Source organism: Apodemus sylvaticus, chromosome 14, assembly GCF_947179515.1.
Source record: "Apodemus sylvaticus chromosome 14, mApoSyl1.1, whole genome shotgun sequence".
NCBI classification, from domain to species: Eukaryota; Metazoa; Chordata; class Mammalia; order Rodentia; family Muridae; genus Apodemus; species Apodemus sylvaticus.
Window position 1 is genome coordinate 78,259,250 of NC_067485.1, and position 14,984 is coordinate 78,274,233.

General features: G+C 39.6%; 1 protein-coding gene across 13 annotated transcripts in view; it reads left to right on the forward strand.

The window, feature by feature from the left end:
• Window positions 1–14,984, forward strand: part of Celf2 (CUGBP Elav-like family member 2) — a 513,597-nt gene that overhangs the window by 396,095 nt on the left and 102,518 nt on the right. For all 13 annotated transcript variants that reach the window (XM_052157034.1, XM_052157033.1, XM_052157039.1 and 10 more), the window contains one exon: window positions 1,245–1,327. In XM_052157034.1, coding sequence (XP_052012994.1) covers window positions 1,245–1,327 — 83 coding nt within the window. The remainder of the gene's footprint in view (window positions 1–1,244; window positions 1,328–14,984) is intronic.

Below are 14,984 nucleotides of genomic sequence, written 5' to 3' on the forward strand. Positions count from 1 at the left end.
GACATGGCTATGGGATCAAGGCTAAAAGTTCACTTCTGGGTTGTAACTTACTAGACAGCCCAGATCAAAGAATCTTTTTTTCTTTAAATTTGTAAAGTTGCTCCTTGTGCTGTGGTTTGAGCATACTATTAACTAATTAATTAAAAAATTGTAAAGGGCTTGGGGTGGTTTGTTCATTTGGGAAGCTTTATTTTTGTTTGAGACAGGGTATCACTGTGTAACCTTAGCTGGCAATTCGTGAAGTGTTTGTATATTACTTCTTCCCACTCTAATTCTGCTGAGAATGTTATATTAATGTTAACTAGTATCGTTATAAGTTGACAAAGGGAAAGGCAAGCCTTCAGGTCACTGAAGTCATGATCACAGAATGGCAGAGAACACTAGTTTCAGAGAGGTATTTGCTGAGCTGCATTGGAGGAATCTTGGCCTGGTTTCTATCTGCTCTTAGAAATGAACAATAAAGAGATGTTCCACAGCCATTATTTACTGCATGAGCCAGGTTTCACTTACATTTGTCTGGGTACATACTCATATTGCTAAGTGGTTTTGGTTTTCACGACAAGGTTTCTCTATATAACTGAGGCTATCCTGAAACTAAGAGATCTGCCTGCCTTTGCCACCTGAGTGCTAGGATTAAAGGCATGCACTAGCATGACTGGCTCAAGTTAATTTTAAAATGGTTAAAATTAGCTAATGGTTTTTAACAAACAAGGACTGAGTGCAAAGAAGGTGGCTTTATGCACTCCATAGTAGAGATGAGAGAATAAAACACTATCCCAGTGTTTAAGAACCATCCTGTCTATCCAGTTCATAAAGTTTTAAGCTTGGAAGGTGTTTTATAAGTGTAACATTCTAGAGCTACTCTAAGAAAATTATACATAATATAAGCTTATGCTAATATTACTCTGATTAAGTACTTCTCTTTATTGAAGTTGCTATGGTCCAAGTCCCAGTAGCACCTTCCCTCGGTTTCCTACTGCCTACCTTCAGTTCTAAATAGTTGTATCCCAGGTAGTTAGCACAGAAGGAATGAGTTGATCTCCAATGCAGGTAAACTAATAAATGTGATTTAGGATGAAGAGAACTGTGTAAATGCGTGAGGTGTTGTTGTTACTGCTCTCATGTGCTTCATTATCTTTAAATTGTGCATCCTTTTAAGGAGATTATTTGTTCGCCACAGTCTCCATTATATCTAAGCAAAGCCTTCAAAGAAATTTCTAAAACCTTTTCATTTCTCTCTGTAGGTTGTTGTTTCGTAACATTTTATACAAGAAAAGCTGCACTTGAGGCCCAGAATGCACTGCACAATATTAAAACTTTACCTGGGGTGAGTCGGTTTACTTTTGTACCAAAATCACTTTATTGCTTGAAAATGGTCCTTTCAACCAACGGTTCTAGTTATGGGTTCTTAGTGCCAAAAATGGCTTTGGTCTTTTAAGGAGTACACGCTGGCCCCTCTGTTCCCTGCAATAGCCAGGCTAGCTGGGCACAAAGAAGGGCTGCCATTAACACTGACGGGAAGAATGCTGAAATAGCACATCCCCTGGTTAGAAAATCAGAGTGAGCCTGCTGCGTGCAGCAGCTGCCAGAGAGTATGGGGCGGGTTGAGATTTTAAAGGTGGGAAAACCCCACCTACAAGGAAAGCAGATGGAAAAAGGAAAGCTTTTACTCCCCAGGGCCCCCTTTTTCAATTTTCGTCTTTAGATTTTCATTTAAAGGACAAAATGCACTCTGTATAGACATAATGTTAAAGCTCCTAATGACTTCTAAACAGTCAATGGTGGTTAACAAAGCCAGTGCTTTAATGCCAAACATGTGCCTTCCTTCATATTGGTGCAGAACAGAGCACAGGAAGCTTGCGGTGCTGGTTCTCATTCCCCTCCCAACAGTGCTGACTTAATTCAGCTCATTAGAAATGAGCTCATGTTGCATGCAGCAATTTCATCAGGCTTTATCACATTTTTGTGGGATTCTTTTAATAATTCTTTGCAATCATGATACTACAAATTTTCCTTTACTGTTTACTTGGTATATATTCTCCATTTACCTAGAAGTCAGTGGTGAGTTAATTTAATAGCATAATGATATGTGTTAGTTATAATAATAATAAAGGATCTGTGGTAAATACTTAAGGTACTATGTGTGTCTTTTGGTAAGAAGAAAAGAAGGAAAAAGTGCTCCTGGTGTTGCAGGGTTTCATTTCAATGTGTGGTTACTTGCTGTACTGTACACATATACAAACCATGTGCATCAATTACATACATGGGCACACATAAGTACTTTATTTAGCCTCTCGCTTCCCCGAAAGTTAGAATTTGTGTATTTCAACTTAGGCCCATAGAAAACTTAGAATGTCTATAGTAGAAAGATACTCAGCAAAAGATCTTCAAAATATAAGCTCCTTTTGATGCAGGTATACTTCTGAGACAAAGTCTAATGTGTTACTGACCTCTAACTTGTGGATAAGTGCTGAAATTACAAGCAAGTATTAACTTCTTAATCACTAAGAGTAATGAATTAATGCACACAGGTATTCAGCCATCCCACTTTGGTTTTCCTCTTCTTCATCTGAGCAAATCAAAGGATAAAAAGCAAGTGTGTAGTGGCGAATGGCCTTCTCTGGAGCTTCTTCCTAGGACTTCCAAACTCATTTTTAATAGGATGACTTTTACTAAATCTTTCATCATTGACTTAAAAAGTAATAGTAATTAAGCTTCATTCTTGAGGTAAGTTTTCCAATATCATTCTAGAAAGCTGTAGCCAAATATTTATTGCCTTGGACAAAATTAGAAGAAAATTAACATTTTGTGTCCAGACTCTAATTCAGACTTCTTTTTTTCCTGCTTATACAAATGGTTTACAATAATTAGCACACAAAATCCCTTTCTGATGCATTAAAACTTATTTTTAGTCATGAAATGTTCTTTACTATGTGGTGTAGTACAGTTAGCTGCCATGGAATATACTGCCCTTTACTCTCTGTGGTATAGTACAGTTGGGTGCCATGTCATTTGGTTCATTGAGTCACATCCCTTGAGTAGAGGCTCAGTTCTCACTGTTGTCTTCCTGTGTGAAGATGTTTTCAGAAACCCAGAATTTGATGATAAAGCCAGTTGACCACAGATCAATGTTTTATTGCCCAGTTTATGGCTTTGTATTGACTCAGAACAGAAAATATAAGGCTGGTGATATTTTTCCCATTTCCATGGCAGTAAATTTGATAAGTATAATTTACTAGAGACCTTGGGGAATGTGAATGAGAAATACTGACCACTGTTCTTGGGCTGGGGTACATCCTAACTCTGCTTCCTAGAGATAAAGAGTCCTTCTTTATGTTTTTCATGTATTGCATGTTCTTTTCTCCTAAAAATCTGAATATAAAACTCAGGAATGGAGACTTTGGAAACCTGTAATTAAAGGTAAAAACTTGGGAGTTGTGGAAGGAACAAGAGAAATCGCTCAGCAGTTAACACTGGCTGCTCTTCCCAAGGACTCCGGCTCCACTCCCAGCACCACAGGTGGCTTTCCTGGGAGGGCTGATGCTGTTCTCTGGCCTCCTTTGTGAGAACCAGGCACATGATATGCAAACATACATGCAGATAAGATGCCCATACACATAAAATAAATATATTTTTAAATTTTAAAATAAATAAACTGGGAGCTGGAAAATACAATTGGTGGAATATTTTTCTTTTTTTCCATCTCTGTCTCATAGACTCAGTTGCTTGACGCAGGTTAAACAAAATTTGACGCGTCAGATATGACTGGTAAGATTCACAGGTCTCCACAGTACATACATTTGCTGTATTTGCTTTCATGAGTGGTTGACAGGGATAAAATCTCACATCTTACATGTATGCGTAGCTTTGTCTTATAAATGCCACCCTTAACAGCTGCAGGGAAGACATGAAAGTCCTTACTTTTCTGTTGTAAGCCTTTGGTAGACAGGAAGAAATGAGACCAGACGTAAAAGATGAATGCATAGTCTTGAAGAAAAATTATTACAGGGTACCTTGCTGTTTGATTACAAGCCTTAGAATTAGTCAACATTTCCATAATTCTAAACCAATATACACCTGTTTTCCCACTGCAATGTGAAGGCATGACTTAATTTAGCAGAAACCCTGCTGTGCTAAATCTCTCATTAAATACACAGTGAGTTCAGTAATTTAAAGTTGTAGCACTTCTATTTAACTGGTTGCCTTCATATTATAAAATTAATAAGAAATTAATGATGCACTTTGCCATATGCCTTCAGTTTCTTTATGAATAAAAATAAAAGGGACAAAGAAAAGCGCATGATCAGCTGACACTCTGAGTCTTCTCCATTATATTTGCATATGGAGAAAGTCCATCACTTGCTGCCTTCTTCCTAAAGTGTCTAAAACTTTCAATTTATAACAAGATCAAATAGTACACTTTTTCTTTCTTGTACAGTTCATGTTTTGTACCCTAAGGAATTTTTATTGTACAGTGGATCTTAATTAATGCTCAGGGTTCCCTTTTGGTCTTGCACACCGTTTTCCCATCATGAAAGAAACAAAGAACTTGAATAGTAAGGAGGGAAAGAAACCATTAGGTGCATCTGTCTGTCAAGACATTTGATGTGTATGCTCTTAAGTAGGATGTGACTGAGGTGAAGAACTGGGGAACTTTTTGGTAACCCAGCCTGTTCTGAGAAATGTGTAACTGAGAAAGCCCCCAGATCTTGTATTTCCATGTTCAACACAAATCCCTAGACACAAATGCAGCATCTCCGTGCTGTGGGGAAGGAATCAGAATCTGAGTCTTTTTTTTTTTCCAACTCTTTTCTAGAAGGGGTTGCTTATTGCTTAAGCAGTGATCAATCATAGTGTTTGTTCATTGCTAATACTTCATGAGGTTAACAAACCACAAGTAGTTATTGAGCAACTGTTGTGCCCCACGTACTACACAAAAATAACCAGGATCAATTCTGATGAGGCCTCTTGGTCCAGCTGGAGGACAGTAGGCAGTTAATACACACTGATCTATGTATTAGTGGTTTTCTACTTCTGACAAAATATGGAAATTACACACACAGAAAGAGACACACACACTTGAGGTCTCTAGTAAGTATGCTTATAGTCTGAAGGAGAGTATTGTAGCTCTGTGTGCACAGGCTAGGTCACTTAATGAGCCATTGCATTTCCAACAGCAATATTTCATTGACTTTTGTATTCCTATGCCGTTTATGTTCTTAAAAATACTCTGGTTGCCTCTGATGCAAAGGTATGACACACATTTAAAGAATGCCTCCTTGCTGGATAATATAATATATCCTAAATGCATAGTTCTAGAATCATGTGTACAAAGCTTTGGTTCAATCCCCAGTACCTCACACAGAGATAATATATAAGTCATATTTAAAAAAAAAAAAAGATAGTGTCCCAAGGAAAGCAGGGACAGGTATATGGGAGGCTTTGGATGGAGAAAAGGGAAGGAAGAAACATTATAATTAAATTACAGTCTCAGAAATAAACATAAACAAAAACTTAGTGTCCTTTCTCTTCTTGTTGAGGCAAAAGCTAGTGCAGCCCAAACTGGTCTCAAATGTGCCTTAGCCTCACAGAGCCTGGGTTACAGGTGTGTGCCCACTCTCTGCTGTCTCCTTCCAGACAGCTACAACTAGCACGGATGACATCATCAGAGGACTGTCAGTGTCCACCATTGTGCAGTCGAGAGGAGATTCTTAGGATGGCAGCTGGGTTACATACTTTTGTTTTCACTTATCTAGTTTATTTAGTTCATTTAAAAAGAATTAAGAAGTCTGAGGTGCAGAAAAACTCCTAAGATATCTCCAGTGATCAGACATGACAGCCAAATATCCTCCCTCAAGTGCCAGCACTGTGCCATGGACCACTTCTTTCAGGCTCTTAGTGCAGTTTTTGCCAGTAAAACTTTCCCAGTGAAATCCACAGCAGTATCAGTAGAGCATCTTCTAAACCTTAATTAAGGCCGTCATATCTGTGAATACAATTTTAAGAAAGCCCTCAAACCTTAACAGCAAGGAAGAATCTGAAATCTAAGTGTCTTTTAAAATATTAATTGCAAATATCTTTCAGACATTCCTATGAATATGCCTTATCCTTTCCTTTTTAGAATCACCACCATTTTTATTAAATTCAGCCTATATTAAGGAGATACTGCCTAAGAGAACATTTGTTTCTGTACTTCATTTTGGTAAATACATACTGAAAGGTGTTTTATAGTACCATATGCGGTGTGAGCAAGGACTATGTATAGATTTGAGTTATAAAAACAAATGGTCCTGATAAAGTAGGAAGAAGCTGAAAGTAAAATGGCCTCCTGCAATAAGAATTTCACTCATATGATGTGGCTGGGCCCCTTCCTGACTGCCCTGAAGGAATAATTTACCCATGTGGGTAGGTACCTTCTCCCAATTGGAATTTGACTAAGCTATCTATAGAATTATTTTCATGTCCTTAACAGTGGAATGCCCTGTTAAATGCCCTGAAAAACTGGAATCTCCCTGGGACCAAATTCATTTGCCCACAGTAATGCATTTTGAGTCACACATTTTCCTTGAAACATTTCTAATTATTAGTGTGTAGTTAATAATGCCTTTGTTTTCAGAGCCATGAATATAATTTTACCTTTCTCATCATCATTATTTCTGTTATGAAGTCTCCCAACTCTTTTATTTTTATATCATGGAATTATAACACCCCCCCCAAATAAATCACACTATTTGAATTAATGTCTAACTAGACCAAATTGAGTAAATTTCTTCTCAGGTATCCTTTATTTAAATTTATGAAAAGAATAGCCAAAACATCTGCATAAGTAGGTTTGCATCTCCAAAATTCTGTGCCATGTATAATATAAAATATGCATTCATTCATTCAACAAATAGTACATTTTTATTGTCTTCAAGGTAATATTCTGGACACTCGAGAATACAGAGTAGTACCATTGCCGTTCACAACTGAATAAGAAGAAAATGATTGCACCATGTTTATACTAAGTAAAATTTCAAGAAGTAGCTATTAGAAATTTAATTTGCAAATAATAAGCTAATCTTATTTATTCCACTATTTCTAAAGTAGTCAATTATTGTAAAGTTCTAATACAAGATAAATATAGATTTATGTTAGTGCATCTATACATACATATATATGTATGCTATGAATGGTGATCTGGCTTATTCTGCATATACAAATCCATATATTCATGTACAGTGTTAACGCAGCTCTAGAGAGGTGAGTCAAGTAAGTGCAGGGATATGGAGCAGGAAGTCCTCTCTCTTAGTTTGCCAGCCAACTTACTCTTAACTGCCTCACTGTGGTCAGCTGTGGTGGGCCTGGTCACTGTCTCAACTCCCCGGTGCAATGGCAGTTCTTACCATTCAGTGGGAGTCTTGGCTAATGCACCTTATATTGCAAGAGAATGTTTAAGAGCTGCTACTAAATACTGACGATCCCTGCCTTTCATCTTAACAGAAGACTTAAACACTAACTGGCATGTTGCCTGGGAAACTGGGAATCTGATGAACCTTACAAGTTATTGTTTCTACTTGGTAGCTTCGGTAGGCATGAGCTCTTGTTGGCAGCTGCCCACACAGAATGTATTCTTTCTATGGACTGTAAGGGCCAGAGCTGTTTGTTTGTTTGCTTGCTGTAGTTTTACATTTGTGAAGTTTATCTAGAATTAAAATATTTGTCTTTATAGGACTGCCTAGAAAGAGCCATGCCCTGGTTGTTGCTATTATTTTGATATAATATTTAGAAATACAAGCTAACTAAAAAGTAAGGTCTTTGATTTACTTTAAGGTAACTTAAGACTATATCAAAGTTTTCTAAGGTGTAGCTTCACAGGAGTTCCCCAGATGCGAAAGTCCCTTCTTAACCCAGGTGAAATTTCAGGATCCTGTCTGGTATATCAGATTGCTCCCAGCTCATGGCTTTAGAGGGAAAAAAGTTATAGTATGGAATGAAACTTTAGCCAAATTGTTACCAGTCTGTAGTCCCTGACAGATCCCAGAGACCTGGGAAGAAGATTTTAATAAAGACTGTGGAGGCTGGAGACATGACTGTAGTTAAGAGCATTGGCAATACTCATGAGGACAGTGTTCTATCCTCAGCATCTACAAGATTGTTCACAACTGTCTATAGCTCCATCTACAGGGGGTCTAATGCCTTCTCATCTCTGTGGGCACCAGGCACACATAAAGTACACAGATACACACTCCAGCAAAATATTCATACATGTAATAAATTAATTAGTTTTAATTAATTTAAGGGCCATGGAGGAAATACTCATTCCAGCCAGTATTAAGTTTTGTTTGCTTTGGACTGGCAGTCCATCTCCCCTAGAAGCTGTCACTGGTAGTTATTGTGTATGGCGCTGATTAAATGAAATGAAAAACAGGATACTTTTCAAACATGGCCTGTTCACTACAAGGAAGTGTACAGGTCAAAATTGAGAATTCCTTAGTGATGAAATGTTGAAAATGCCAGCACAGGATAAAAATAGAGATTCAGCTACACCACCTTAAAAAGAAGCAAACGAGTGAATTCTGTAGAAGCTGTATCTATTTTATTTAGCAAATGTCATCTCAGTGGCATACCTAAATAATAGGATTCTTGTGGGGCTTTTTGGGAGAATTTGTGTAAATGCCCTACCACTGGTTTCTGATAAGCTTTTCAAAATTGCTCTTTGTTATTCTTTGAAAAGGATTATGATTTGATTATGCCTTGTGATTGTTTGGGAAAATGGCACACTAGCAAAATAAAGTAACAGATTTGAAACATCACCATTTGTCTATAATTGCTCAATAGTAAACTTGGAATGCTAAGTTCAGTTTTAATACCTTAGATCCCAAAAGATTGTTAAAACTTTAAAGGAAAATCAGAGAGGAAAGCATCTATGAATTTGATTAAAGGTCTCCATGGAACTGTAAAGAAAGAGACAATAAGGGCTTTCAGGGTCAAAGAGAGAAATTTTGAAATAAAGCCAGATAATCATCCAAATTCTGTCACTGTAATATGAGATTTCTATAAAAATCTTCCTGAATAGTGACAGAACATTAATCCTTCAGTGGTAATAAGCATGTCCAGTTGAAGCAGGCTAGACAGTTTGTAGCCTCAAACTTGAGGCTCCCAAAATAAAAGTATAACATGGGTGAGTGTGGAGAGCATTCTCCTGAGAACACCAGAGGTCTTCCTCATCTACCAAGAAGTAGAGAATGGAAGAGCCTGACTGCCCAGCCAGGTCTGCCTGGTGTAGAAGGAAGAGGCCACAGGTCACTCGTGAGGGGACAGCTTCACGAACAGCTTTCTCCGTGTTTTCACCATGATGGCATTGTACACAGGTGCTCAGGAAGACTCATTAGTATTATGACATAAACTATTAACATTGTTTTCATAATAAAACAGTATTTCAAAATGCCATTACAGCTGTCACAATCATTAAGATGAAAAACAGTGAGCAGTGTGTGCTCTGCTCTGCAAAAAATGACAGTCTGCAAATACTCTTTCATCTTCTCCATTGTTCCTGTCACTGATTCCTATGAGGACTCGACACACATGTGCCTGTCGCCATCCCTTCCTCCACAAATGCCTTAAAGCATTGGAAACTCCTTCCTTCTTCACTTGCAAAATCAATGCTCTGGACTAGCTGAGTCTAAGGATGTTTTCCCAGCCGTAAACAGTTGTACCTCCTTTCTATACCTTGTCCGTTGTCATGTCCTGCTTAGTGAGGGGAGGGGGAGCCTACGTCTGCGTGACTTGACTTCCTTTAGTTATTGGTTAGTATTTGGAGGGCATTTTGTGTAGAAAAATCTGGGTCACTCAGCTTCACTATTCACTTTGGATTCTCCAGGCACTTGCTTCCCTTTCCCTCCTAAGAACTTACAGGTAGCTTATAGCACTTACAGGTTTTTCATCAAGAGGCAGAGAGAAAGGGAAAGACAATGAATCCTGTCAAGTGGTTAATCCCTTGTTTACAGCCTTGGGTTAGGCTAGAAAGGATGTTTAACCTAATCAGGTTGTAGAATCATTAGTGGGCTCCTTGTATCTGTTTGATTCTTGTCTTTCCCTGCTGAGGACAAATGGGTCATCTGTTTGTAAATAGGCCTATTTTCTGTTATCTTTTTTAAAAATGTTTCAGGGTTGTATCAAAAGCATTCATCTTGTTAAACTGAGAACATTGAAGTGTCAAAGAGTAATTTCTCTGGCCTGCTCTAGCAAAGCAGAGGTTCAGGCTCTCGCATATGTGCCCTGTAAGTGGATTTAGGCAGAGTATTTTAGAGTGGAAAACATGACTTGGAGAAACAACACAGCTCAGTAATAAGAACCGTGGCTTCAAAGCTGGCACAGTGGCTTGGTGCGCAAAGCCATTGCCATGCAAGGATGGGGACTAGAGAACTAGGATCCCTAGTGCTCACGTGAGTAAGCTAGGATCCCTAGTGCTCACGTGAGTGTAGGCATGGCAGGCCATGTGCAGTTCCAACAGAGAGAGACAGTATGCCAAGAGCAATCTGGTTACCCAGACTTGGCCAGACAGGGAGGGAGCTCTGGGTTCAATTAGAGATCCTGCCTCTGTGAACAAGGTAAACAATCAAGGAAAGATACCTGATGTCAGCCCCAAGCCTCTACAGACATGTACACATACACTTGCACTTACACATAAGCAAACCCTTATATATACCTGGACTCAGGAACATTCATAAAAACAATTACAATCATGCTCCTGATTGATTGCCCATATGGAAGCTCCAACACTATGTCTTAAACTTTGACTACAGTTTCACAAAATAGCCATTGAATTGCCTGATTTATTTTCTTCCCATAATTTGTTTTTTTTTATTCATATTATATCCAGTTGTACCCTCCTCACTCCTCTCCTCCCTGTTCCACCTTCACTAACTCTCCCCATCTTCAGAGATGAGTACATTCACCCTGGGCACCAACACCACCCTGGGCCGTCCAGTCCCAGCAGGACTAAGCACCTCCTCTCCCACTGAGGTCCAATGGCAGGCAACGGTCTGAGACAGCCCCTGCTCCAATGGTAGGGTGTGCACTTCAAGTCTAAGCTGCATGTCTGTTGCAAATGGGGTGGGGGCTAGGTCCAGCCCCTGCATGGTCTTTGGTTGGTGGTTCAGTTTGTGAGCTTCCATGGGCCCAGATTAGTTGACTGAAAGTCTCTTGTGGTGTTCTTACCCCTCTAGATCACTATCCCCCACTCTTCTACAAGACTCTCCAAGCTCCACCCAGTGCCTGGCAATGAGTCTCTCTGCATTTGTTCCCATCCACCACTGAATGAAGCCATACTAGGAAACCTGTCTGCAAGCATAGCAGAGTATCATTAATAGTGTCAGGAGTTGGCTCTCTGATGGGATTGATCTCAGCTTGGGCCAATCATTGGTTGGGCTTTTATTCAATCTCTGCTCCATCTTTATCCCTGGACATTTATAGGCAGGACAAATTTGGGGCTGAAGGTTTTGTGGGTGGGTTAATGCCCACCTCTTTCCAGTGGAAAAGAAAATGGCCCCCTCTTTTCCTGCGTGGCCACTTCAGTCTCTATACCTCCCCCCCTGGTAGGAATCTCAGCTAGTGTCAGGCCCATAAACTCCCCATAGCCTTCCTCACTCCAGGTCCCCAGCTAGTCCCAAAGATGCTCCCCACCAATTCCATGCTCACTCCAAGCCCTCTTTTGCCCTCCCTTCCTCCCACACCTGATCACCATCCCTATACCCCTCTTCACCCTGTCTCCCACCCGGTTCCCTCTCTCCATCTACCTATGATGACTTTTTCCCCTTCTGAGAGATTCACATTAAGTCCTCCTTATTACACAGTTTCTTTGGGTTTGGATTGTAGAGTAGTTATTCTGCCCTTTACAGCTAATGTCCAATAATGAGTGAATACATACCATTTGTGTCTTTCTGGGTCTGGGTCACCACACACAGGATGATGTTTTCAAGTTCCATTAATTTGTCTGCAAATTTCACGATGTCTTTGCTTGTTTGTTTGCTTGCTTGCTTGTTTATTCTTATCCCAATTGCTTGCCCCTCCCAATCCCTCCCCACCCCATCCTTCTACTTCTCCTCTGAGAGAATAGAAGCCCCCTCCCACCACCAACCCACATATCACCCCACCCTGAAACATCAAGTCTCTGCAGAGCTAGGTACTTCTCCCACTGAAGCCAGACAAGACAACCAAGTTGAAGGAACAGATCCCACAGGCAGGCAACAGCTTTTGTGTCACCCCACTCTAGTTAGGAACCCACAGTGAAGACCAACCTGCACATCTGAGGGAGCAGGGAATGCTATGTCCAGATGGTATATGCCCTTTGGTTGGTGAGTCAGTCTCTGAGAGCCCCCAAAGTGCAGATTAATTGACTCTGTTGGTCTTCCTGTGGAGTTCCTATCAGGGCCCTCAATCTTCCCTCCAACTCTTCCATAAGAGTCCCCCAGCTCTATCCAACTCTTCCATAAGAGTCCCCTAGCTCTGTCCAATGGTTGGCTGTGGGTCTCTGCATCCTTCTGAGTCAGCTGCTGGGTAGAGCTTCTTAGATGACAGTCATGCTAGGCTCCAGTAAGCTCTACAAACATAACAGAATATCATTAGTAGTGTCAGGGGTTGGTGCTTGCCCATAGGATAGTCCTCTAGTTGGGCTGGTTATTGCTTGGCTAGTTTCTGATCCATTCTCTGTCCCTGAATTTCTTGTAGGCAGAATAAATTTTAGGGCAAAAGTTTTATGGGTGGATTAGTGTCCCTATAACTCCACTGATGTTCTTGCTTGGCTACAGGAGGTGGCCTCTTCAGGTTCCATATCCCTACTGCTGTGAGTCTCAGCTAAGGACACCCAATTAGTTCTTGGGAGCCTCACTTATCGCCATCTCCACTGCTGCAGATTTCCATTCATTCTTATGGCCATCTGTCCATCTCCCCTGTCTCTCTCTCCCCACACACCTCTCCCATTTCCTCCCATGACCTCTCCCACCCATTTTCCTCCCTCTGTCTGCTCCTGATAACTATTTTATTCCCACTTCTGAGTGAGATGTACCACATTTTCTTTATCCATTCTGCAGTTAAGGGACATCTAGGTTGTTTCTGGTTTCTAGCTATTACAAATAAAGCTGTTATGAACACAGTTGAACAAGTGTCCCTGTGGAATACTGGATATACATGCCCCAAACACAAAGGCATTCACATTCATAAAGAAACATTACTAAAGGTTAAACCATATCTCAAACCCCACACATTAATAGTGGGAAGTTCAACATCCCACTCTTACCAATCAGGTCATCTAGACAGAAATTGAACAGAGAAATAATGAAATTAACTATATGTTATGAATCAAATGGACCTAACAGATATCTATAGAACTTTTCACCAAAACACAAAATAATATACCTTCTTCTCAGCACCTTAGAGAACCTTCTCCAAAATTGACCATATAGTCAGTCACAAAGCAAGCCTCAACAGACACAAGAAGACTGAAATACCCCATTGTATCTTCTCAGGAACGATGTAAGATAGTTGTACAAAGTAGTCTGTGACATCCACAAAGTAGTCTGTGATATCCACTGTACAGAAGTCATGTCAGCAAGTCATAGAGACTGTGGAATTGTAAATAGATCACTGCCATTTCATGTATTTTATTTGCTGGATGTAGAGCAGAGATGTAGTTACAGAACATCAGCATAAGCATTTTTTATCAAATATTGCTTCTATAAATATTTGTGTATGTAACTTCTGGTTTTTAGTGGCTTTCAATTCTTAAATAATTTAATAAATAATAGTATTAAATCAATAAAAGTTAAAGTTGGACCCTGGAGGAATGGTTCGGCAGTTAAGAGCACTGGTTTATCTACCAGAGGACCCAGGCTCAGTTTCCAGCACTAACATGGCAGAACATAACCATCTATAATTATAGTTCCACATGATCCACCACCCTCTTCTGTCCTCTATGGGCACTGCACACATGTAGTATGTAGGTATATATGTATACAGAACACCAATATATGTAAAATTAAAAATGAAGCTTACAAAATAAAGGGTTTAAAAGTAATAGTATTTGTCTTTACTCGTCCTGGGTACTGGGCCATGAGTGCTATCTAATGTGCTAGCTTATCTACCTACTTACTACGTATCTACAAACCTATATCTGATAACACATAAATAACAAAATGCTGATGATTTATCTTCTGTTTCTAATTGCCTTTTCAACCAGAAGTCTGTTAAGATTAAGAGAGCTAAAGTGATTATACCTAATAATTTCAAATAGCAAAATCATTGAATGAATATCTTTTATGGCCTTTTCCAACTAGATGCAAGTAAAAAGTATACTTACCCATGGAAGATAGGTTCCATTAACTCCAGTTTAGATCTGAAACCTCATAATGCTGAACCCTGTTTGCAGCTCTTTCTTGCAAACATACTTTTAAATGCATAGAGTATAGTAGTGGTATGCCAGACAAGGGATGGTTCACAATCAGGGAAGAACTGAGCACTGTTTCAGCATGAAGTCCAGAATGGCATGGTATTTAAAACTTTTAAGGTACTTCTAGAAATTTCCATTTAATGTTTTAGGGCTGTATTTGACTATGGAAAGCAAAACCTCAGACTACTGCTTACTATATAACCTAGAAAACAACTGCCATGTAATTGAGGTTTAGCTCCTCCTGTCTTTCTAACTCATTACCAAGCTATGACTTAGGAACTATTATTTATAATCTATCATTTAAGTAAATACATAAACTCTTGCGTGAATTTTGATTAATTTGGGGGTTTGGTTTGTGTGTGTGTGTGTGTGTGTGTGTGTGTGTGTGTGTGTGTGTGTGTGTGTGTGTGAGTGATAGAAGGTAACCATAACCACAGCGCCTCAAAAAAGCCCTCCCAACTGCCACTGAATCACTTGCTCAGGAATCTGTCTTAAAGTGACTTAAGTCATTTCTGAGTCTCCGTTGTCCAAATGTAAAACCTTCCTAGGTCATTAA